General features: G+C 43.9%; 1 protein-coding gene across 1 annotated transcript in view; it reads left to right on the top strand.

Moving 5' to 3' along the window:
• The window catches only part of TAF1B (TATA-box binding protein associated factor, RNA polymerase I subunit B), a 254,378-nt gene that overhangs the window by 8,985 nt on the left and 218,405 nt on the right, over positions 1-26,988 (top strand). The window contains exons 2-4 of the mRNA XM_082252374.1: positions 6,443-6,541; positions 14,569-14,659; positions 18,089-18,186. Of these exons, the coding sequence (XP_082108500.1) occupies positions 6,443-6,541; positions 14,569-14,659; positions 18,089-18,186 (288 nt within the window). The remainder of the gene's footprint in view (positions 1-6,442; positions 6,542-14,568; positions 14,660-18,088; positions 18,187-26,988) is intronic.

The raw sequence follows: 26,988 nt of genomic DNA, 5'->3' as shown, positions 1-26,988 counted from the left end.
TCAACCAGGTATTGGAACTTTTGGCAGTGTGGGCAGGTGCCAAGTCCTGCTGGAAATCTGCATCTCCATAAAGTTGGTCAGCGGAGGGAAGCATGAAGTGCTCTAGAATTTCCTGGTAGAGGGCAGTACTGACTTTGGACCGAATGATAAAACACAGTGGACCAACACCAGCAGATGACATGGCTCCCCAAATTATCACGGAGTGTGAGAACTTCTAATGTATCATGTTTTGGGGCTTATTAGAGTTTTATGGACACTTTGGTGCAGTGTTTTTATGCCTGTATATAAGCTTCAGAATTTGATATTATTCTAAGGGTGTTTTATACATTACATATCATACACTATTTGTAATTTTTTAGTTAAAGCACATTTGCGTTCACAGGTATTGGGCCCCTTTCACACAAACGATCCGATCAGACCCGCCTGTCAGTTTTTTAGGCGGATCTGATCGGATCCTCCTTGCATCCCTATGGGGCAGCGGATGTCAGCGGAGACATGTCCGCTGACACCCGCTGCCATCCGCATCTGATCCTGTCCATGAAATCTGGACAGATGGAAACCCTACATCCGTCCAGGGGATCGGATCGGATGAGAGCGGACAGGTGGTCAGCTCTCATCCGATTTCCCATAGAGGACAGCGGGGCTCTAAAACCTCCCTCCCTGCACACAGTGCGGGGACGGAGCTGTCATCCGCCTGCTCAGCGGGGATCAGCGGATCGATCCCCGCTGAGCAGAGAACGGTCCGCACCATGACAGCGGACTGTGTGAAAGGAGCTTATGATTTTTTTTTTTTTTTTTTTCATATTAAGCGTTTTTATTTTGTTTGGTATAAGGAGCCCTGCACTTTATTTGTTATAATCTGATAAGTGTTTCTAACTCTTCCACCTACTGTATCCAAAAAAAAAAAAAAAAAAAACACTTTTTTTTATAATCTACCTAAAGACCTTTTTTTCTTCCCTGAATCTGATTTCATGACGCATAAGGATCTGAGTCGTCCTTCTGGACTGCAGAGTGGGAGGGTTCTTCTTTATCTGCGCACATTTGCTGTCTGAGTGATCTGGACACCTTTCATTGGCTGTCCTTTAGCAGGGGCATCATGGTCAGTGGCTGACCCGAATTGACTTGATGGATCACCAGGCTTCACTAATAGAAGAGGTATCATAGATGATCACAAGATGTAGACATTACTGGAGCTGATTGAAAAAAAAAAAATAGTGGTAGGCAGTTAAAAAAGAAATAAAAATAATTCTATAAAATGTGTTTTCCAATGAGTATGTCCTGTTATTTATATTAGGAGGGTGCTGGATGGCAGATAACTGTGAATTACTCCTATGAAGTCAGGTCAGGCGTTCTCCCCAGCAAGGTATGGTGCTCACGGCTAGGCCTTTGGTCCACTCTGGTGTCTGACATGCACCAAGATTAGATTGTTTTTGGTTAGGTTTCGCTTTAATTAGTAAAGAAAAATTTGCCAAGCCTTTCCCAGAGTATTCTTTGGACAGTGAACCAATGTTTGCATGTTGGATTCTTACCAATCTTTTATGTTGTACTATATCACAGTTACTCATCTTAGTTACTTCTTACTCATTTTGTTTCTTTTGGCAGAAGTTTGAAGAACTCTGTATTCCCACAGACTTTGCAATGAGCAAAGTTAATATATTTATCGATGCTATCGCAACAGGAACTCCCCATCTAATTTATATAATGTGGTTGATTGTTTAAAGCAGAACCCTACGCTCAAGAAACATTACTGTTTTTATTTATGCTGCTAGCATTAGTAGATAATAGATAGGAAGGTATATCGGCCTATATCAGACTTAGGCTCCTTTCACACGATCCGCTGTCAGGTGCAGTCCATTCTCTGCTCAGTGGGGATCGATCCACCAATCCCCGCTGAGCAGGCAGGTGACCGCTCCGTCTGCTCTGTGTGCGGAGAGGGAGCTGTGGGAGCCCCGCTGCTCTCTATGGGAGATCGGATGACAACGGACCGCCTGTCCGCTCTCTTCCGATCCCCTGGACGGATGGAAAATAGGGTTTCCATCCGTCCGAATTTCACGGACAGGATCGGATTGGATAGCAGCGCGTGTCAGCGGACATGTCACCGCTGACATCCGCCGCTCCATAGGGATGCTATGCTAGCTGTGAAGTACTGATATCAACAAAGCACTAAAGCACACACCTCTGCGTTTGTAAAATGTTCCCTTTTTCAATTTTTTATACCATGACTTTTTAACTGAACCCCATTTTTTTTTTTTCCATTCTTGGAAAAAAAATATTTACAGCACACACAAAACAAAATTACCCTACCTTTCTACCAGTTTGAATCCTAGACAGGACACTATTGGCATAGAGTTTGTATGATCTCCCTGTGCTTTTGTGGACTTCCTCGGGGTACTCCAGGTTTCTCCCACACTAGGGCTCATGAACACTGCTGCTTTATAAAAAAAAAAAAAAAAAAAAAAAAAAACTGCTTTTATTTCCCTGCCTAAAAGAAGCTTGTGCTTTTTGTGCCTTTTTGAGCTTTTTCGGGTGCTTAGGTGTCTTTTCTGCTCGAAAGCTCCTCTCAAAAACGCGAGTTTGGTGTTTTTTTTTCTGCTTGTAAGCTCATATGCCTGTAAACTCCTGAAAAGCCATAGTATGCATGGACATATTGGCTAACATGGAGGGGAGTCTCCAAGCAGAAAAAAGCCTGTAGGAGCTGCTTCTTTGAGATGCAGTGTGCCGGACCCCTTAGGCTGCATTCACACCTGAGCGTAGTGTCTTTGAGCGTTTTTTCGCATGTTTTTGGCCTGTTTTTATACAAATTTTTTGAGCTTTGTCGGTTTTTTATTACCATTAGAGAAAACTATCTGTTGCATCATTTGTTCCTAGGCATTTCAGCGTTTTTTTTAGCTTTTCCATTCGCATTTATTCCTTTTTTATTAATATTATTTTTTTTCCGTTAGGGTAAAGGGTTAGAGTTAAGGTTAAGTCGGGGGTTAGGATTAGGGATGGATATATATAATATACACAGTATCTCCCTAAAGTGAGTACACCCCTCACATTTTTGTAAATATTTTATTATATCTTTTTATGTGACAACACTGAAAAAATGACACTTTGCTGCAATGTAAAGTAGTGAGTGTACAGCTTGCATAACATTGTAAATTTGATGTCTTGTCAAAATAACTCAGCACACAGCCATTAATGTCTAAACCACTGGCAACAAAAGTGAGTGCACCCCTAAGTGAAAATGTCCAAATTGGGCCCAATTAGCCATTTTACCTCCCCGGTTGTATGTGACTCGTTAGTGTTACAAGGTCTCAGGTGTGAATGATGAGCAGGTGTGTTAAATTTGGTGTTATCGCTCTCCCTCTCTCATACTGGTCACTGGAAGTTCAACATGGCACCTCATGGCAAAGAACTCTCTGAGGATCTGAAAAAAAGAATTGTTGCTCTACATAAAGATGGCTTAGGCTATAAGAAGATTTCCAAGATCCTGAAACTGAGCAGCAGCACGGGGGCCAAGACCATACAGCGGTTTACCAGGACAGGTTCCACTCAGAACAGGCCTCGCCATGGTCGACCAAAGAAGTGGAGTGCACGTGCTCAGCGTCATATCCAAAGGTTGTCTTTGGGAAATAGACGTATTAGAGTGCTGCCAGCATTGCTGCAGAGGTTGAAGAGGTGGAAGGGGTTCAGCCTGTCAGTGCTCAGACCATACGCTGCACACTGCATCAAATTGGTCTGCGTGGCTGTCGTCGCAGAAGGAAGCCTCTTCTAAAGATGATGCACAAGAAAGCCCGCAAACAGTTTGCTGAAGATAAGCAGACTAAGGGCATGGGTAACTGGAACCATGTCAAGTGGTCTGATGAGACTAAGATAAATGAACTTGGTTCAGATGGTGTCAAGTATGTGTGGAGGCAACAAGGTGAGGAGTACAAAGACAAGTGTGTCTTGCCTACAGTCAAGCATGGTGGTGGGAGTGTCATGGTCTGGAGCTGCATGAGTTCTGCTGGCACTGGGGAGCTACAGTTCATTGGGGGGATCCATAAATGCCAACATGTACTGTGACATACTGAAGCAGAGCATGATCCCCTCCCTTCGGAGACTGGCCCGTGGGGCAGTATTCCAAAATGATATTGACCCCAAACACACCTCCAAGACAACCACTGCCTTGCTAAAGAAGCTGAGGGTAAAGGTAATGAACTGGCCAAGCATTTCTCTAGACCTAAACCCTATTGAGCATCTGTGGGGCATCCTCAAACAGAAGGTGGAGGAGCGCAAGGTCTCTAACATCCACCAGCTCCATGATGTCGTCATGCAGGAGTGGAAGAGGACTCCAGTGGCAACCTGTGAAGCTCTGGTGAGCTCCATGCCCAAGAGGGTGAAGGAATTCTTGGAAAAAAAAAAAGGTGGCCACACAAACTTGACATTTTAAGTTAGGGGTGTACTTATTTTTGTTTCCAGTGGTTTAGACATTAATGGCTGTGTGTTGAGTTATTTTGAGGGGACAGCAAATTTACACTGTTATACAAGCTGTACACTCACTACTTTACATTGTAGCAAAGTGTAATTTCTTCAGTGTTGTCACATGAAAAGATATAATAAAATATTTACAAAGATGTGAGGGGTGTACTCACTTTGTTAGATACTGTGTTTGTGTGTGTGTGTGTGTGTATATAATTTTATGTATGATGATTTTTGTTATTTCTATATTTATTTTACATTTATTCATATATATTATTACGATTTTATTTTTTGCATTATTTAATTTTGAGCAGAAAATCGCGCAAATGCACCTGTCAAAACACACAAATGTACAGAAAAATGCATGAATGATGCGTTTCTATGGGGATAAAAAGGCGTCAAAACGCTTAAATCTGCCCGATTCGAACTACAAAAAAAGCTCCAGAACTTTTTTTGTGCTTCAGGTGACTAGGAGTGGAGTTGTGAACCATTGCCATAAAAAGTAATTGATTTTTTTTTTCTCCTCCAGCATTTCGGAGCTTCGAGCATTAAGCTTCAAAACTCTGAGCTGTGAATGGGGTCTTGTGCTCAAAAAAGTTCAAAAACGCAGAAAAAAAAAAACATGCGAAAAAGCTCAAGCTTTTAGGGCTCATGCACACTGCATCTCAAAGAAATGGCTCCTACAGGCTTTTAAGCTTTTTTGAGCTCTCGTGTTAGGCAGTGTGTCCATCCACTCTATGGCTTTTCAGAAGTTTACACGCATATGAGCTTAGAGGCAGAAAAAAATCCACATTTTTGAGAGGAGCATTCAGGCAGAAAAGACGCCTAAGAGCTCAGAAAACGTGTGAAAATAAAAAGGAAAAAAAGTTAAAAAACGCAGACAAAAAAGGAAAAATAAGCTGAGGGGAGGGTTTGTGGAAAAAAAGCTCAAATAAGCTCTAAAAAAACACGCAAAAAAGCACACGCTTCTTCAAGCTTTTAGGCAGAAAAATAAAAGCTCAAATGTCTGTAAAATACTTTTTTTTTTTTTTGGTAGTTGCAGTGTGCATGAGCCCTTAGGGAACTTAAATTGTAAGCTCCTTCATGGCAGGGATTGATGTGAAAGAATAGTATGTACAATGCCATGTAATAAGAAGGGAAAGCGGCCATGTGACTGTCATAAAGTCTTCTATGTATGTATCTAATCATACAGTTCTCTTATACTGAAAGTGGTGACATGCTCCTTGTTGTGCTGTCTGGTAGAGGTGCATTAGGGCCAGTTCACCCCTGAATCGCATAGAAATGCGGTCTGAGTTCCTGTGCGATGCAGTGCATGCACAATTTTTCAAAAACACACTGCAATATGCGATCTGGTGCAGGCAAATGCTATACACTATATTATATGGACTTTGTTCACTGCACAATATAGTTATTTAAGCATTTTTATATGTAATATAGATGTATGATCCTACATTTGTTATTTAGCACATATTCATACGTTGGAGGTTTACGTATACTTTAAGCACTTTATTGCACAGTTAAAATATAGCCTAAATTTATATTTATTGTGCGCCATTATTTGGGATTATTTGCTTACACTTGTGAGATAGTGGAGTGCCTGCAGCAAAAATTTTGACACCTCTTGGTTGCTCGCAGGACTAATATATATATATATATATTCAAATGCACTGTGTTTTGTGAGCTGAATTTGGGGTGTCGTTAGGAATAAATTGACACCTGCAGCAGATCGCACACGCACATCCAGTGCATTTGAATGCAGTGCAGGGAACATGCACAGAATGTAGATTTTCCGCTCCATGTTGTGTGAACAAGCCCTAAATCACAGATGGTGACGGACAGAATTACAATTCCCTTTGGGCAGATAAGCCGTTTGTATCTGTATATTTTATATGTGTTTATCTGTTCGCCTGCAGTTCAGCTTTAAATAGACCCCAAACATATTCATATATATCTGCCTATTGAAAATTGTTTTTTTGTCTTTTTTTTTTTCTTTTAGAGGGATTATAGAGAGCCATGTCCTCAGTGTTCAGAAGTGAACTGGGGTATAAGTGATGAAGGAAAATTCTACTGTAGATCCTGCCACACTGTCATAGAGGTAAGAAAGCGGATGATGTGCACGTTATCTGTTACGTGGAATGAATTAGTTTAATGTGTAAATATTTCAGTTCATAAATAGGGTTGAGCGAACATGGACTGTATATTGTTCGGGATCGTACCAGACTTTTGGGTGTTCGGTACCCAGACATGGACCCGAACATTTTACTGTATATTTGGGATACAGTCCGTTGTTCTGTAATTTTATTTCAAGTTTTGGTGCGGTTTTAATGGCGCGGTTTCAATAGCTGCAGGGCAGCCAATCAACAAGCGTTTAACTAGTGTGCCCTTAGAAGCCATCACAGCCATGCCTACTAGTGGCATGGCAGTGATTGGCCAGTGCAGCATGTGACCCAGCCTCTATATAAGCTGGAGTCACGTAGCGCTGCACGTTACTCTGCTCTAACAACTGTAGGGTCAGGTTCCTGCTGCTGCTGATATGAGGGAGAGATAGGAGATTATTGTAGGGCCAGGCTGGAGATTGCTTTCAGGGAAAGAATAGGAGAATCTTCTTTAATCAGACAGCGATCTACATTGATTTTATTGTGTGGGGGTGCAGTGCACAATCTTTTTGCCCTGACCTGAGCCCAGTGAGGAGGAGGGAGAAAAACAAAAACTTTTATCAGTCTGTTAGGTGGGCGGTGTGTAGCAGCCATGTAATGCAAGCTCAGTGCATATGTGTCTGCTTAATCTGGATTAAAAAAAAAAAAACACTTTTTTCCTTCATATTTTACTGTGACATACTGTGTTTAGACACTGTTGTTCTAATCTGCTATTCAAAAATCAACATTTAAGGGGAAAAAAATTATTTTTCAGGTTTTAATTCAAATGTTTTTTTTTTTTACTCAATAGCAGAATAGAACAACAACAGTATCCAACCTGTTAGGCGTCCGGCGTGTAGCAGCCATATAATGCAACACCCATTTAGGGAAAAAAAAAAAATTGCGGCCTAGTCTGCATATTTTACTGTGAGATACACCCGTTGGATACTGTGGTTCTATTCTGCTTTTCAATAAAAACCCATTTAGGGAAAAAATATTAAATTTGCGGCCTAGTCTGTATCTGTAAGTGTGAGATACACCCTTTGGATACTGTTGTTCTATTTTGCTATTCAATAAACACCCATTTAGGGGAAAGAAAGATATTAAATTGCGGCTTAGTCTGTATCTGTACGTGTGAGATACACCCTTTTAGATACTGTTGTTCTATTCTGCTATTCAATAAATTTTATAATTTTGCATCATTTGCTAATTATGTTACTGTGAGATACACCCTTTACATTTGTTTGGCGCATCTCCTTCCACCACCGAGGATTTCAGGGCGCTTCAGTTTGACTCCTGTTGCTAACTCCTCCTACTCCGCATCCTCATCCACTACCGCCTCCGCATCCGGAGCAGTGATCATTTCTAAGGCTTTCAGGGCAGTCATTCACAAGTGGCTCCGAGGGTGGGTTCCTGCACCCACAAACACCAGGTACACAATTGTCCAGCAAGGGCACAGTTCTGGAGGATGACGAGGTGGAGGATGAGGAGATGGAGGAGAAGGAACCATGTTCACAGCAGGGTGGCACCCAGATAACTGATAACAACAAATACTACACTTGATCTTAGCCAAAAGATCGAGAAGCGATGCTGGTGGCATTCCCACCTGACAGCGGGGGCACAGTGGAAGCACAAGGCAGAGGAGGAGGAGGTCGCCAACACAGCCAGGGCACTGCCAGCACCTCAGAAGGCAGGGTTAGCATGTATGAAATGTGGAAAAGCTTTGTCGGCACGCCACAACAACCAGGACCACCAGCTGTTTTTTTTTTTTTTTTTTTTTTTAAGCCCGTGGTGTGTGAACACACTCAGACTATCACCCGGTGGCTGCATAAAAAAGTGCACACCAAAAAGTGAAACCCAAAAAGTGCACAGGGTGTACACATGGTCCCTGACCCTGATCCCCCGGGGCGCAAGACTCCTGATAGGGACTGGGGTACTTACACTGGCTAACCTGGCCGAAACCTGGCAGCCCCGTTCTTTAGGAGGTCTGCTGAAACAGACCACCCCAAATTCTAGGTGGGGCTCTCCCGAAGAGAGACCCCATGAGAGAGGGTGAACCAAGCCAGAAGGCCATATCCACCCCCTCCCAAAACTTTCAGGGACAGGCCAAAGGACCTACACCCTACTAATCACGTTGTGCAAAATAAAGTGTACCGCCACAATAAAAAACAAAACGTGAGACACACAACACATAAGAGTGGGGAAAGGGATAGTGAAGAAGAAGTGCAAGGTTAGTGCCACGTTGCAATACTATGGCAGGCCCTTCGGCCAGGAATAAGAAATTCCTCTGGTCCTGACTCCTGACCAAAAGGCCCGGCCCTAGAGGCAGGTGTGAAAAACTTGTGTAGGAAGTGTAGTGTCCTTGGTGCCATACTCATAGTGTTGCCATCCACCATGAATTATGGCACCCCTGGACTGCCACTCCAGGGGCACATACACCACAGGCTTTTCAGAATCCCGGTCCCTACCAGAAGGCCTCAGAACTTAGACAGCTTTGGGAGAGCCCAGCCCACAACCAGGGACACATACCTTTTCCAAGGCCAGACAAAAAGCCCCCCCCGCCGCCATCACCGTTCCTTACCATATACAGTTCCTTACCATTCCTTACGTACTATACATGTACTGAATGACGGGTCTGCCCCCTTCAACTGGGTCTCCAAATTGGGCACATGGCCTGAGCTTGCCCTTTACGCCTTGGAGGTGCTGGCCTGCCCTGCAGCCAGTGTATTACCTGAACGTGTATTTAGCACGGCTGGGGGCGTTATCACAGACAAGCGCAGCCGCCTGTCCAGAGCCAATGTGGACAAGCTCACGTTCATTAAAATGAACCAGGCATGGATCCCACAGGACTTGTCCGTACCTTGTGCAGAATAGACATGTATACTGGCCTTACCCAGCCATTGTTGTATTTTTGATCTTTCTCACTCTTTTGGGGTATACCCTAATTTAAAAATAAAAACAAAAACCAGTGTTGGCTACCTCGTCCTCCACCACCGCTTCCACCTACACCGCCACATCCACCGCCACCTCAACCTTCTACTCCATATGGGCCTCGTCCTCCTAGATCAAGATGATTATTTTTTATTTTTCTGTTTTTTATGTTATTTTAAGTTATTTCCCTATCCACATTTGTTTGCAGATGACTTGCCATACTCTTAAGAAGATTTTTTCTGACATTTGCAGCCCTCTAGCCCTTTCCATGTTTTTTTTAGAGCCATTTTAGTGCTCAAAAGTTCGGGTCACCATTGACTTCAATGGGGTTCGGGATCGGGCTTAAGTTCGGGTCACGAACCCGGACTTTTTTTTCAGGTTCGGCCGAACCCAGACATCCAGGTGTTCGCTCAACTCTATTCATAAACATTCCAATTTTTATTTCCAATAACCTAGATGAGGAATGAAAAATTAGTTCAGCTAGCAGGATGACCTTATGCTATTAGAGTAGAATAAAGTTCTGCCTATGATTCTTTTACTTTTTATAGGGCTTCCATTGAACATAGGTTAGGCAGTTTTCTAAGAATATGTCTGCTAATGCAGCCATGCACCACCAAAGTGTATGATGGCAATGCTGGACCATCCTGACATCTCTAACTTTATGCTCTGGCATCTCTTCTTCCAAAAATCCAGACTGGGTATATTTCCTCCCCCTTCAAGTAAATGAGTTGACTTTTTTCTTGAGGAAGAACTCCAGCCTAAAAAAAATTTGTTATTTTCAGATTTGCTTTGTATTGACTGACACACAAATATCTATTGTTTCAGTAGAGCAAAGCTATTTCCTGATATAGACCTGCTTGACTATGACAAGCTAAGAAGAAAGACCTACACATCCTGGTATTTTTTTTTTTTTTTTCACTCTTTCCAATGCACGTGACTGTTTTGGTTATATGCACCTCCTAGATGGCAAGGGGCTCACACTAAAGTGATCTGTTGATCTTTATTGGATATTTAAGTCGGCCAAACATGGATCGAAATTTGGCCTGTTCAGCAGGGACCAGCCCAATTTTTATTCATATATGGGCTATCTGGTTGTACACAAGTCGGTCTGTTGATTGACTTGTATACAACCAGCCTGTCTGTTTTTTTTTTTTTTTATTTTTTTTCTGAACATATAGCCGGGCGGACACAGTGATCTTTTTTTTTCTGCTGGCAACGAAGGCTTCCCGCAGGCAGAATACAATAGTTCAGCGGAAAGGATTTCCCCCCACCCGCTTCAAATGTGTGGATGGGGGCAATGGCTCTTTTTTTGTTTGTTATGAAAACAATCTCTAATCTACCCACTTTAAGCCTCTGCAGGGAGATGACGGGTAGCTCTGAGCAGGCAGAGCAAGTAAAGCAAACACAACTTGCACACACTTCAATGTTTAAGCATCAGTGATGCTAGTATGTTTACTATGCCCCTTATAATGCTGAAGCACAAGCCATAGCAAAATTAGTTCTCCCCTCCCTTGTCACTGCCCCCAGTGGTTCTAAGACTCTTAGGAGATGTAATCTGGCATAAGGGTGTCCTAAAGACCCCTCCACCACTTGACATTGTAAAGAGAAATTTTTCGGGCTCGAGGATGATGTTGCAGTTTTTTTTCTAGGGTACAAATTTCAGCTTCTCACCCTAAAGACTTGGTTCCTGAATCGTTGCAGTTAAAGCGGAGTTCCAGCCTCAAAAATGACTTTGGGCCATCCGCTTGCTGACATTAACCTGAAAAATAAATGAATAGTCCCGATTTTTTTTTAAGAAAGTATACTTACCTTCCTTCTACTTCCTCCCTCTGCGGCCGCGGCCCGCGCCGTCACTTCCTGCTTGCGATGACTCCTGGGAGCTAAATGTCATCGCTCCCAGGAGTCAATGTGCCTGCACCGGCCCCGCTTGTCAGTTCTGGTGCAGGCACATCATTCCCTGCTAAACAGCTTCTGGGCATGCCCAAAAGCTGTGCAGGGATGCCGCGCCTGCCCCGGAAGTGACGAGCGGGGCCAGTGCAGGGCATTCTGGGACGAAGAAGACATGGAAGAGGACACCGAAGAGGACGCCCTGGCTTCAGCTGCCCACACCTGAGATGGCAACACTGGACAAGAAATTTTCAAGGTAAGTATTTCTTCTAAAAGGTAAGTGCGACCTGGGGGGTATTTTTTTCTTAAAAACTTTTCCGAGGGCGGAACTCCGCTTTAAGGGTTACAACATGTCAATTTAAAGCTCAAAACTGGGTCTCTCCTACATTCATTTACCACACTGGTAATTCCATATTGGAGAGAGAAAACTGACATACCATTCCATAGAGGATGCCTTCAATACACTGCACAATTATTAGGGACGAGAGTGTTTTGACCAAATCATCATTTTTATGCATATTGTCCAGCTCCAAGCTGTATAAACTCGAATGCTTATTGGATTTAAGAAAACCGGGTGATGTGTATGTATATTTGTATAATGAGGGAGGGTGTGGCCTAAAGAGATCAACACTCTATATCAAGGTGTGAATAACTATTAGGCAGCTTCTTTTCCTCAGCCAAAACGGGCCAAAAAAGAGATTTAACTGAGCCAAAAAAGTCTTTAAGAGGGATGCAGCACTCTTGAAATTGCCAAGATATTGGGGCGTGATCACAGAACAATCAAATGTTTTGTTGAAAATAGTCAACTGGGTTGCAAGAAACGTGTTAAGAAAAAAAGGCGCCATTACCTGCAAATACCATTACCTGCACATGAAAAGAATGAAACGTGAAGCTCCCAGGAACCCACTATCCTCCAGTGCTCTCATATTCCAGAACTGCAACATACCTGGAGTGCCCAGAAGTACAAGGTGTTCAGCGCTCAGAGACATGGCCAGGGGTAAGGAAGGCTGAAACCCGGCCACCACTGAACAAGACACAAGTTGAAACGTCAATACTGGGTAATGAAATATTTGAAGACAGAGATTTTTCAAAGGTTTTGTGGACTTATGAGATGAGAGTGACTCTTGATGGACCAGATGGATGGGCCTGTGACTGGATCAGTAACGGGCACAGAGCTCCACTTCCAGACGCCAGCAAGATGGAGGTGGGGTACTGGTATTAATAAAGATGAACTAGTTGGACCTTTGCCAGTTTTTAGAAAGCATTTTCTTGAAGCCATGGTACAGGAAAAAGTCTACATCTTTCAAGAAGACCACAATATTTATGCAGAACAATTCTCCATCGCATGCATCGAATTTACTCCTTTGCGTGGCTAGCGAGTAAAGGCCTTAAAAGTGAAAGAATGACATGGCCCCCTTCCTCATCTGAGCCCAACCCTATTGAGAACTTGTGGGCCCTCTTTTTAAAAGGGAGATTTATGATCCAGGAAACCAGTACTCCTCTCTGAACAGTGTCTGGGAGGCCGCGGTTGCTGCTGCACAAAAAGTTGATTGTCGACAGATCAAAAAACTGACAGACTCCATAAGGCTTCGTTCACATCTAGGCGTTTTGGGGCGTTTTTGGGGCGTTTTTCTGCTCTAGGATCAGCTCTCAAAACGCCCAACAAGACAAATCCTATTCATTTCAATGGCCCCTGTTCACATCTGAGCGTTTTGACGCTGTATACAAAACGCCCAACGCTCAAAAAAGTACATGAGCTTCTTTTTGGGCAGATTACAGGCGTTTTCCATTGATCTCTATTCAATCTAAAAACGCCTGCACAAAAATCGCGGTAAAAAACGCCGCAAAAATCGCGGTAAAAACGCGCGAAAAACGCTACGCTCAGGTGTGAATGTAGCCTAACAGATGAAAATAAACAAGTGCGATGGAAAAATTTAAATTTTGCATTTAGTTGCATAATAATTTTGCACACTAATAGTTGCCCAATAATCATGCACACACAGGTATTCTCCTAAGAAAGCCAAAACCTCACTTTTACTTTTTTGAATATTCAGGTTTGAGGTTTATTAACATTTTGGATTGACCGAGAGCACTTTAGATCAATAATAAAATGAATCCTCAAAAATACAACTTGACTAACCATGCACACAGTGTAGTTCTTCAAGCTTTGGGCACATTGGCTGAACTCCCCCAATTATGATCCAAACATCTCCCACCCCCGACTTTCAAATTGAAGAGATTATTGTGGTAATCTATTCAGTATTGGTAAATCTGTATAAAAAAAATTTGATCACTATGTGTGTACGGGTGTTTTTATTTGTTTGTTTGTTTTTATTTTTCTCTTTTAAAGAGGAAGTAAACCCTCCTCTGCAACTTGTACCTATAGGTAAGCCTATGATAAGACTTACCTATAGGTACTGTAAATATCTCCTAAACATGTACAGTTTAGGAGATATTTACTTTGTATGCAGCCAGTGACATCACTGGCGCATGCGCTCTGAAGGAACAGCCGCTCGTGCCGTTCCTTCAGAGCCCCGTGCTGTGAACATCGGCTCCTGTGCGCATGCGCGGGAGTGACGTCATTGCGGCTCCAGCCAATCAGATGGCCGGATGCCGAAAACCCAGAAGAAGGGTGACCGAACATGTTGCCCATGAGAGGTGAGTGGTCGGCACTTGCGGGGCTTCGTTCTAAGGTAAGTATTTCATATTGAGCTAGTATGCAATGCATACTAGCTCAATATGTGTTTATCTTTCAGGTGTTTGTTTTTTCTCTTTTAAAGATTCTGAGGTTTACAACCTCTTTAAGTTGACCAACAATTTTGAAACTGGAATTTTGATCTGTCGTTTATCTTCCGTCTTTTCTACTTGTTAAAGTTTTTGCTGATCTGGATTGCTTTCATTTTTCAATATGTGCTTTATTGCAAATAAAAACGTTTTAAATATTTAACTATGTGTTCTAAAAAAAAAAAAAAAAAAAAAAACCTGATTAAAAAAAATCTTTACTTCTGCTGCAAATTTGCTCTTGATTAAAAAAAAAAAAAAAGAATGAATAGGATACAGGGTGGGAAGTTTGCTTTTGAAATTGACGCAGAGCAGAGTTTGTCTCGGAAAAAGAACACAAATGCACCAGATCACTGCTTCTATGTTTCACTTCTTTCTGTAATTGCAGAAAACCAAAGACGTTGATGAATCAGATTTGTTTGTTGTCAATGCAAAGATCCAGTCTGTGTCCAGGGGACTACGGAAAGAGAAAGCACTAGGTAAGAACATGTAGATCCCAGCTGTCTGTACACCTGTAGGATAATAATACAGAAGATAGGATTTTCACACGAGTCTCACATTAAGGGAACAGAAATTTATAAAATTTAATTTTACATTTAAAGGAATGAAATCGGTATTAAACCCAAAACCAACAATGTAATATATTGCAGCTTACCAATCATTACATGTGAGGCTTTATTTGCTCTGCCTGTACTAATGATCAGGCTTCAAATGGGGCAGGAGAAAGTGTTTTTTTTTTTCCGTTTGTAAAAAAGCAACAGTTTAACAGTCTCATGAGTCAGTAAAATCACTAAAGAGGTATTTCAGCCCAAAACCAAAAATGTTGTGTATTGCAGGTTACCAAACATTAGATGTGCTGGCTGCATTCGTTTTCTTTGTTTTTTTTAGGGTTTCCCTCTGTTTTTACCTGGTGATATGGCCAGTAACGCACCTCCTTATTAGAGTGCTCCCACTTGGATGAAGGAGTAACCAAGACGCCTTTGGACAGCAACATTGTCAGCCTGGGCGTGTCGTGTGTTAGATTTTCTGGTGTAGACTACATTAACAATTTGAAGCCTAAAGGCCCGCACACACGTACCGATCGTCGGCCGAACAATCGGCCGTCTTTTGTCCGAGGGCTGTCTTGTCTGTTGAAAAGTGCAAAAGACTGCACACAAATTTTGTCGGCCAACACCAGCCGACTGCAGAAGTGATGTCATGTGATGGTTAACTTTCCTTGAATTTTTTTCTTTTCTGAGCATGCTCAGTCTTGCAAATCTGCTGTCTGTCGGCCGAAATCTGTACTTACTGGCGAACAATCGGCCGTTCTGGTGTCGGCATACAAAAATTTTAATGCTTGCACGACAGATTCTGTTCGGCCGAAAGTGCGCTGTTGGCTGTCGGAAGCATCATACTAACAAGCCGAAAATCGGCCGATCGTTCGGCGGCCGAACATTTTCGGCCGACAATCGGTACGTGTGTACGGGGCTTTACTCCAGCTAATTTCTTTATAAGTAGTTACAGCAGTTATATCTTTTGGAATTGAGCTTTTATATAAATAAAAGCTGACCAATGTCAGCACCCAAGTCCGTTGTAAATTGTTTGTTTCATCCCTGTAACTGCTACATCTGCAAGACAGCTTGTTCTTTTGAAAAACCAAAAGACTTACTGGCTGGATCACTAAGTAAAAATAAAAGAAATAAAGCCTAAGAAAAAAAAACGTATGCAGACATATCTAAGAATTGGTAAGCTGCAAAACATTAAATGTATCCTTTTGGGCTTTAAACCACTTAGAGTCGGTTCACACTATGGCGACACGACTCTGCACTACTTCGGGAGGCGACTTGTCAGTCCCGTGCACCGCGACTTTGGCGCGACTTGGACGGACTTCATATAATGAATGTCCTATGCAAGTCGCTCCGAGGTCGCCCCGAAGTAGTACAGGACCCTTTTTCTAAGTCGGAGCGACTTGTGACGCTCCTATTAGAACGGCTCCTGTAGCAGTCAATGGACTGCGAGGGACCGCGACTTGTCAGGCTGAAAAGGCAAATGATAAACAAAGTGAATTCCAGGGAAAGATGAACACAAACAGTGTAGCAATAGAGGAAAGGATCCAATTTTTTTTTTTTTTACATTTTGCTTCACTCATTTTTGATTTGTTTTTCAAAAAAGTAGAAGATTGCAAGGTACAAAACCAAACATAATAACATTGCAAACATTCATCACATCTTTGAGGAATAGTTGAGAGAACTTAAGAAAAGAAGCACCCCAGAGTTGTTACAGGAATGCTTTGCGGAATGTATGCCTGGTAGAGTGTAATGGTACAAATGTATAGAACTGTCTTCCATGACAATATTATTTTCGATAATGCAATGGTCAACATACAAAATAAAAAAAATTAGGCATGGAACATGCTAAGTAAATAAAGTAGCATGGTGGGATCAGGCCCCAGAGGAGATAGCCATTTATAAATGGCTCATATTTTTAACAGTATCATGGGATGGTTCATATACACTGGTGGCTGCTTTATTAGGTACACCCATATAGTAAGGGATAGATTCCTCTCCTACCTTCAGAACAGCCCGAATGCTTTGCTTTGTGGCATAGATTCAGACGTGTATGCTTGTTTCCAGACGGAGATGCACAGGTTTTCCATGCGTCCTCGTGCAAGCAGTCCCATTCATGTCAATTGGGATGCAGAGGCTGCACAGACACAACTGCTGCTCCCAATCTGACATCCTTCAGTGCATCCCTGTGCAGGCAAGCACGGCCCCTCCCATATCGTTATAGTGATACTAAACCTAAAAACGTTTACCTTAATGCATTGCTTAAATTAAAATAAATTAAAATAAAAACGTTTTTAGCTTCCTTGTGCCTCCTGTATGAAGAAGAGCGGGAGAAGAGATCAGCACTGTGCAGAGCTGCATCTATTCTCCCCTTTCTTCCTCTTCACACAGCATTCGAGCAGCAGCAGAAGCCATAGGTTCTTGCTGCTGTCCATAAAATGCAGTGAGGTCCGACTGTGTAAGTCGCTTTGTATGGCTGAATTCGCACCGCATCCGCAATAAATGCACATGAGGCTTTTTTTTCACCCGCAGCAGAATCCGATCGCATAGTGGTTCACGCTAGTGCGATCCGATTCTGTGCGAACTTGCAGATTGCACTGCGATATGCGATCGCAACTGGGGGTGTCGTTATTTTTTAATTGACACCCCCTGCGAATCGCATATGACAGTGTGAACTGCCAGAGGTGCGAATGCGATGCGGGATCACACTGCATATTCGCAGCGTTCCTGCATCGCACAAAAGTGAAGCGGGACTTATACCACTGCACAGAGCAGGTAAGTATAACATGTTTGTTATTTTAATTTAAAAAAATTTAGACTTTAGTAACACTTTTTAAGCACACCCATGTGAAAGAGGCCTTAAATGCTGGAATTTTTTCTTTAGGTTTATGCTAACTGAAAAGCCTCACATCGGCACATAAACCCTGCAATACCACCTCATTCCTATGATGCTGAGATCTAGGGAGTGTGTAGCCCGTAGCCAGTTTGGGATGATGCATGCTTTGTGACACGATGTACTAACCTGCTGGAAGTAGATAAACGAACAGCTTACAGCGATAAAGGGGGCACAGAATAGATGCAAGCACTAGTCTCCTGAAAATGCTAGCTAGCTGGTTGTCATGCTGATCCAGTAACAATAATAATGTCCAAGTCACTGGCATGGCAAAAGCATGCAGCTCAGGAGTTCTAATTTCACTCAGACTTTACTTGTTGCATGCTTGCTCTAGGACCTCAGCAATTCCATTTTTCTCTTTATTTTGTAATTCCTTTCTTTGGATTTACACCACAATATAGCCAACTGTCTATTGTTTTCAAATGTTTTCTTTATTATAATTATTGTTTTATTATGTTTCTTCTTTGTAGAAAAGGGATGGGAGTGGTATATTTGTGAAGGATTTCAATTCATATTGCTGAAGCAAGCAGAAGCTCTTGAAACCTTGGGAGTGGATCCTCGAATTAAGGTAATGTTGCTATTATAGTTTTCTTTTTTTTTTTTTTTTTAAAGTATAATTCCTGCCTAACACTATGTATTATAAATGTCTCCTCCCCCCTCCCATGACCTAAGCTGCCTACCCTCTGTTAAAAAAAAAAAAAAAAAAATGTGTATACTTTCTTTTTAGTTCGCTTTTGTCCTGCCAGGTAAACTGCAGCTCTGACTCCACTTTGCCAGTGAGTGGCGGCTGCAGGGAAAACCAGGAATCGCCAACACTTGCTGAGACATGTGAACCTTTGAGTGCTCTCAGAATTCCCAGCTGTTGTGGAGTGCTCCCTCTCCCCTGCAGCCGCCGCTCAGGAACACAGGATCACGTGACTGGACCGGAGCAGAGCAAACTAAAAATAGGTACAGTATATATACAGATATTTTTTTTTTTTTTTTTTTACACTGGGTAAGCAGCATAGGTAGCAGGAGGCAGGGGGAACATTTTTAAACATTGTGTTAGGCTGGAATATTGCTTTAAGGTACTTACTTGCAAAAGAGGACAACAAAATGCTTTTTGAATGGTAATTAATATGACACTTTCTGTTCTTTGCAGTTCCTTAATTTTGTAACCATATATGCCTTTATAGCCCTAATTTGACTCTCTGTCTTTATAAGGATCATTAGTTTAAATTTTTACTAAACCCGAGGCCCAGGACCCGAGCAAAGCCAGAATTGGCTTTGATTGGGTCTCAGCTATGTTAACCCTGAACCGGTGTCATGACATCACTTTCAGTTTACACGGGAACCAACTGCACCAATTCTCAGATACCGAAAGTATTAAAAAAACTATGATCTTGGCTTTTTGAATGCTTTCAAGTGCAGAGGAGGGCTTTGGGGGTCCTAAAGACCCAAAGCTTCGTCCATTAAAAGTACCTGCCACGTGCCTATTGCTGTCACAGGGATGTTTACATTCTTTTCCTCACGAACCATGCTGCCACACTCTTCCTGTTCACCTCCAGCCCTTCTCCCATATTCTTTCCTGCTGTTATGTTACTCCATCATACTTAAAGTGGTTGTAAACCTATGAAGTGACTAGCTTCAGATAATGAAAAAAATCCTCCTATATAAGTTGTACCTGTTTACTTGCAGTCTTCTCTTCTCTACACTTGTTCAAAGTCTAGAATTTAAAAAGCTTGTCTGAGCTGTCAGAAAATGGGGCAGGGAGCTGAAATAGTGCACAGGAACAGCGCTGGGGCTGTCAATCACAAGCTGTGTGCTGGAGCTCTCTCCTCTGTCACACATTTTTTTCTGTCAGAAGTGACTCATGCTGATGGCAGAGGAATGGGGCAGCAGACAGTGGGTTGAATACACATTATAGAGGAATATGCTTTGTTCATATTTCATGTCTGAGGTTTACTAGCACTTTAATTAACTTGCTTCCAAGCACTTAAATTTTATTAATCCCCTATGCACTAACACTTTAACCCTCTAACCTCACAGCCTAATCCCTAAAACTAAATGATCTCCTACACAAATGAGTTTATTGCAGCTGAACCAAGATCTGGTAGATACCAGGACAGAGCTAGTATGGCACCCATGCTTCATGGTGCTGCATAAAGTGTAGATCTTGGTTCAGGAATTTACTAATCTGCTGTCAATTCAGTTCATGTTTAAGGCTGAACTTCAGCCTTACCTTCAGTCTTGCAAAGTTGTAAAGGATCCTCTCTTGTACTGAAATGGCTTACTTTGATATAACTGCACTTTGAAGGATTAGGAGCGCAGAGAGAGAGACCACACAGAGACAAATCCCAAGAAACCCAACGTTTGAGGTGATCCTTTGAGCAGTAGAATGACACAGTTTGGGGGAATGGTCCACAGGGCCACAGGCAGGCCTGGCAAGGGGAAAACAGGTTCTCGGAGTTGATAGTATGGCACAGCAGGAGGTAGCTATCCATGGGGAAGAAATCTGTTCAGCACAATAGGAAACAGTTCACAGGGCCACAATTAGGCAGGCCAAAGGGGAAAGCAGGTCCTCACAGTGGTAGTATGACACAGCACAGATAAACAGTTGATGAGGTAGCAGGGGGCACAGCGTAGATAATAAGATAGCAGGGGGCACAGCGTAGATAAACTGTTCACGGGTAGCTGTGTGGCACAGAAAGGGGAGATGATCATCAGGGCAGTAGCAAGGGGTAACAGTCCATGGAGTGGGGATATAGCACAGCAAAAGGGAAACCATTCACAGGGCAACAAGAAGATACAGCCAGTAGGAATGCTCCTCAGAACATTAGCAGAAGGGGCGGAAGGATTCAAAGACTCGCGCTGCGGAAGTCCAACTGTCCTGAGTAATGGATGTGATGGTCTTGGCATTAGAGGATCCAGGCAGGGCAATCAGAGAAGGACTCTGGGCAAACAGCAGAGAGAGCGGACACGACAATCCTAGGAGGGCTCTTGGCATACAGCAGACATAGCAGGCAGGGCAATCCGGGGAGGGCTCTGGCACAGCAGGCAGGGCAATCTGAGGAGCGTTCTGGGCACACAGGAGACAGAGAGAGTGGGGCAATCCAAGGAGGGCTCTGGGCACGCAACAGTCCTGGGTCATCAATGGTTCTGGCAGCAAGTGGTTCCCACAGAAAAGGATCTACAAAGTGAGGAAAAAGGGTTGTTCCAGTGTCTGGAGAGCAACACAGACAATATGAAACTACATTAATTATTCCAGAAGTCCCAGGGTGCAGAAAGTAGCACACAGTCCATACTGATCCATCAGAGTCAGCAGTTCTAAGCACCTTCTAGCTTTCTTCTAGTGAAATATGTAACCATCAGCTTCTCTCCCTGTATCCATCAAGGGAGTCAACTCAGAAAAGTCTGACACTTTCTGTCAGTATAGGAAAATGTAATTGTACAACACCCAATGCTGGCACGTCTGGCTTCTCCAGCTACAGGACACCCTGCTGTCTGAGCTTTCTGCAGAGAGCAACCACATTTCCCACCCCCTGCAGGGCACAGGAACCACTAGTGTGCAATATAAGCTTCAGTAAGTTAAACAGAGCCTGTTTTGTTTCCTAGCTGGAGAATGACCAACATAACCTATCCCCTTCCTCTCCAGCCATAAGCTAGCCCTAGACAAAGCAAAATTTGTCCACTTCAGCAGGAACTGACCGAATTTTGATCAGTGCGTGGCTTGCCTTACTCAACAGAAGTCGACAAAGAATCTTGGAAAACGTTCTTCGATCATCGGCTGCTTCCGCTGATCAGTGTATTCTGACAGCAGCGGGCGCCACTGTCAGAATACAATGTCCCGACGGGAAGAGGGTTCCTCCATCAATCTGGTTTGTGTGGGTATAGAAACTTTTTGTTTCATTTTTTTTTCTTTTTTAACCCACGGGTTAACAGTCCATGGCCAGCCTAAATGTCCCTGGCCCTTTCATTCATTGGATTTCAGTTCTTTAAATTGTAGAGGATCAGTATAAAATGTGGGTGATATCTAGAGGGGTCAGTTTGCTAATGCGATCTGCCTAGCAACCTTCAGAATAAAATCGACCCATCAAGGCATTTTGACATTGGCAAAACTTCCTCAAGTGTCTGCCCACTGCTTGCATCAGAGCTGAGGGCTCTTGAGAAGAGTAGAAGTTCTGTACAGCTGTCACAGAGGTAGTGGACCCTCTTGTGTTGCCCGCCCAATGTAGATCCAAAAAGGGGCTAATGCGCTGGTTCTAAGAAATCGCACAATGTTCACCAAAGCACACAACATTGAATGGTGGGCTTTGTTTTCGGCAGCTTTTCAGTTGTGGCCCTTTTTTACCCAGAGAGGCAAGAGCTAAAAGCAGGCAGAAAGGAAACAGGATATAAATTCAGCAGACAAGGTTAAACAAACACAAGTTCAGGGCAGATGGATAACCAGCATCATCAAGAAACAAGCAGAGGTCATAAACTAGTATCAGAACTGCAACAAATATCACAGATACAGGAGCCTTGGAGAAGATACTCTGAGGCTTTTGCGCAGACAACTCCCAAATGCACTGAGCAGGTTTAAATCGCTTTCCCTGGACATGACCCCAGAAGAAGTGTCTGGCAGCATTTCTAGTTAACAACTAGAAGGGGGAGTGCAAGAACATCTAAACATTCAAACTCTATAAAAGACCTAGGGCACGTTACTGAGGAATTCTGAAGTTGTCGCAAAGACAAGCAAGAAACTTGTTATAACAGCAAGTGAAGACCGAGAAACCCACTTGTACAGCGCTTATACAAAAGGAATCAGTAAAATGACATGTGTGATATAAACAAATAATCAGACTTTAATACAATGTTGCCTAACATAAAAGTTGTGTTATTGGTGTGTAATTGCCAGTGCTCAAACAAAAGTTCTTAAACAGTTTTAAACAACTTCAATTCAGCTCAAAGCAGTAAATCTTAAATCCAAAGTGACAACTCAGTGACACATAAATCAATGGTGACTTCCTGTGATGATCCCTCCACCGCTCAGGAGGATTATTTTCTCACCAATGATGTTTGCCTATAAATCAGTTTTGCAAAGCATGTGTCTCTTCTCTCCTGATGGGAATCGCCTGAGGTGGATGCATAAACCGAAAAATCCATCACTATCAGTCTACTCAGTAGGCTCTCACTCCCCGGATGGATGGGTCAACCAGAAAAGGTAAATCCCATAGTGTAAAATCAGACTCCATGTATGGACCCTAACATGGATAAACTCACATTCATAAAAAAGTAAAACCAGCAAAACCTTCACAGAAGCCTTATTAATGCCCTGTGTGCAGATCAGCACTCTAATAAAGCATGTGAATATCGCTAAACACCAGCAGCTGGCTGCTTCTCCAGTTCACATAGACAAACCCAGGATCAATGTAAAGTCCTTCTGACTAGCAGCATTAGGCTCTGCCCTACATTTTTTGTCCAAAATTTACTTTTTTATTAGGATTTTTGAAAAGGGATTTTGTCTCTTGCGGTTATAACACTGTGGGATTTATTATAGTACAGTTTCTGTGGTTTTTACATTTTCTTGGTATTTTTAATTTTTTTTTAATTAGGTTTGAATTGATTATTTTTGCACCATACTTATATAATCATTGTAAATTTACACTAGTTTGTCCATAGCTCAGAAGGGTACTGCTTTGTATTGAGCAAGAAACAGATTTTGGACCAGGTGTGAAACAGCAGGCTGCTTCTGCAGAGACTCAGCGGCAATATGAACAGCTGTAGACGGTTACACAGGTTGGTTTTTGAAATAGACAACAGCACCCTGCCGGCCAGTCCCACCAGCGATTCTGTGTCTGCATTACACATAGAAGCATGGAACCCTGCTATGTCACTGGGTATAAAATAAGATATGTAATTAAAACATATTTATTTAGGTCATTGCATGTTAATGAAGAGGGCTATGAGGATTCATTGAAGGCAAAATTTAAGCAGATCACATTGAGCAAGCCGGGAGTGGTGAATGCGTCAAGGAAGTTCAGTTTTGGGTTGAGAAAATAGAGCATGCAGTTTGTTTGCTGATTGTTCAATAAACACAGCAAGAAGAGCTAATATTGGACTGCGTCTTATTGATTGATTTCTGGATGCTGAGCGGAGACGGGCTCCAGGAGTCTGCACCTAGATTATCTGTGCATAACAGGAGTGTGTCTTGAGCGGTGCTGTGGATTTGGGCAAATTAAACTTCAGCTTTATTTCTTCTACTACTTACTATATTTCTCTTACGTCCTCTGACAGTCGCAGCCCCTCACATAGTCTTCACCAATGGGTATTGACCTCTTATCCACAGGAGTAAGCTAGGCAGAAGATTTTGTTAAAAACGCATAACTTTGCATAGACACACCTACAGGGGGCTGTCCCTCTGGTCCAATACCCCCGGCTAGCCTCATTCCCAATTCAGTTTGTCTTTTGCCTAGCTAGGAGTAGGCAGGCTTCCCTGTGCTGGGGCTACAGTCTCAGCCTTTTCTCTGTTTTATTACATTTTATTTTCTGCTAAGTGTGTTTTTCTTTGCACTAGTAGCTTTTTATTTGTTCCTGCGCTTAGTTAGACTTCGGAAGACTACAGCGTTGCGGAGCTGGGAATCGGACTGGTTGTCCTGGTTTCCTTGGACAGAGAACCTTATGGAACCCCAGCCTGCCATCGAGCGTTTAGCAGGCTATGCGTATGCCCAGGCCTCGCAAACGACCTGTCCCTGTCCTCAGGGACAAAGGACGCGAAGTGGCCACTTCGCTAGGATGTCTCTACTGCGGTACGCCGCATGTAGCTAGCGTCCTGTTCGGCTGACGGTACCCCCACCCGGGGTGGGAGGCTCCCCGTCTCACGGCGGCACCCATGCTATCTCTGGTCGGTGAGTACCATGTTCCCCTCTGACTGTGGCATTGTCTGTCGGGGGGTGTCTGTGGGGGCTCTGTGCTGGGAATGGCAGTCTCGTTTTGGTGTCTGTGTTGTTCCCTCATGTCTGTCGGTGTACCTCCCGTGTGTCCCTCCTGGTCCCTGTGGGGGCACTGTAGAGGTTATGCCGCGCTGGGAGGGGGTTGCGGGGGTCCCTCACCCCTGTGGGTGTTTGTACTACTTTGGGGTATCAGACGTGTGTGTGGGGCCCACTGTGAGTGAAAAACCGCGGGGCCGCCATTTTTAGTGTGGGCAGCTTGCTTGGCTTCATGTATGGGCGATAGCACTCCTCCCTGTAGCAAAATCGCACCCTTTTCGGCACCATCTTTGTTGTGGCAAGGTCCTTTCTCACATGTGCTCGGCGGCCATTTTCCCGGAGCCTCCCCATAGACTTTCATTGGCAACCATTTTTTCTTAGTCTAGTCCTCTAGCAGAGTGACATCACTTCCTCTCCTCAGACTCTCTGATCGATCCTGCGGCATGGGTAACTGTATGCACATACTTCTGTGTGTTTTTAAGCTTCTTCTGGGTACTTTTCATGCTGGCTACTTTTTTTCCTGCAGTTTTTCAAACTTGTGCTATTTCTTCCACTATTGCGGTAGCGGTGCGATACGCGGCTGTCGCGACTTAAAGGGCCAGCGCCATAGAAGTTTTAAGTGTGTTCTTAATGGATTCCCAGGACAGCAAAATTCCCCCCAGCTCTGGTGGAGGGTTCAGGTACTCCTGAATCCTCTGTGCCCAGCTCCCTTACTGCTGCACTTGCGATTTTCGCATCAAAAGTGGATCTGCTGTCGTCTGAGCGACCTTTTAGAAGAAGGCCCAGGCCTTCACCTTCCTCTGATTCAGATTCTGTCATGGTTGCCACGGACAGTGTACCCCCTGAGGGGTCTCAGTACTCTCAGTTGGAGTGGGAGGGGGAAGTGGAGGAGGAGGAAGTTTTCCCCCGCCAGGACGGCCAGTGATAGCGTTGCTATGGCTGCGCTCATAGTTCTGTAAAAGAACCGCTGCATTTGAAGGATGAGCCCGACCAGCAGGGTAAGCGGTCGTCTTTTGGGACCCGCAGAGCCCAGAAATTGGTTCAGGTTTTTCCCTGTCATGCAGAAATTCATGAAATGGTAAACGAACAGTGGCGCAATCTGAAGTGCAACTTTGTGGTACCTAAGCGGTTTCCATACCATTGTCCCTTTGCGTCTCCAACGGATTCACACTGGATTGTGGCCCCTAAGGTGGACCACACGGTATCCAGAGTACACAAGGCCACTCTGATGCCCATGGAGGCTTGTCCGTTGCTTAGAGACACGGCAGATAGGCGGGTGGGCTCTCTTGCCCGCCACTCCTATGTGGGGGCAGGTTCCTTGATGTAGCCAGTGTTCGCCTCAGTGATGGTCTCTCAGGCTGTGGTGGAGTGGACTACGGTGCTCAGTCGCACGCTTGTGGCTGATTCCGCCCCTCCTGCTACTTTGGAGATGGTGGACAAAATTGTTCAGGCGGTTTTATGCCTGTGTGATGCGCCTTGGATGAGGCCCCTTTAGTCTTACGCTTATCTGCTGTCGCAGTGATAATCCGTCGCCTTGTGTGGCTGCAGAGCTGGTCGGCCGACCAGGCTTTCAGGAAGACGGTGTCTAACATCCCTTATGCAGGGAATTGCCTTTTTGGCTCCCTGGACGAGTTGGTGAAGGGGGTCACTGGGGGTACAAGCACTCTGCTGCTCCACGTGTCCAAGGGTAAGTTTTTCCGCGGTAAGCGGGACCCTTCCTTTAAACCTAACCAGGGGTCTTTTCGTGCCTGTAGGGCACATGACAAGGGCGAATCCTTCAAGGCCTCTGGCCGGAAGAAGCCTTGGGCGGGCAAGTCTATAGCCGCCCACTCTGGCACGGCAGCTCCGTCCGCCATTCCGGACAGATGGGTTCAGGAACTCATTCGGTCGGGGTACAAGATCAAATTTCGATCGCGCCCAGCAGACAGATTCTTTCCCTCAAATCTTCATTGACCCCAGATCATTTCCAAGATCTCCAATGGGCTGCTCAGGTTCTCCTCGCCCAGGGGGTGATCATCCCGGTGTCACATTGGGACAGGTTTTCGGGGGTTTTTACTCGAATCTGTTCACGGTGCCCTGAAAGGAGGGCAAGGTGTGTCCGCTTCTGGACCTAAAGTTTCTAAACCGCTTTGTGCGGGTTCAAGAATTCCGTATGGAATCCCTCTGGTCGTGGTGGCCTCTCTGAGCCTGGGAGATTCCTGGCTTTAATCGACCTCAAGGCTGCGTTTCTACACATCCTTATATTCAAGGGTCATCAGAGGTACCTCCGATTTGCTATCGCAGAGGAGCGCTATCAGTTCGTGGCGTTACTTTTGGTCTCGCTTCGGCTCCAAGGTGTTTACCAAAGCTTGGGGCTTCTGTTCTGGCCCTGTTGCGGGCGTGGGGGATCGCTATCCTTGGATATCTGGACTATCTCCTGTTAA

This window comes from Pelophylax lessonae (genome assembly GCF_965119305.1).
Source record: "Pelophylax lessonae genome assembly, chromosome: 3".
Classification (NCBI taxonomy): Eukaryota; Metazoa; Chordata; class Amphibia; order Anura; family Ranidae; genus Pelophylax; species Pelophylax lessonae.
The sequence above is the reverse complement of the archived record's forward strand: the minus strand, read 5'-3'. Positions and strand labels throughout refer to the sequence as shown.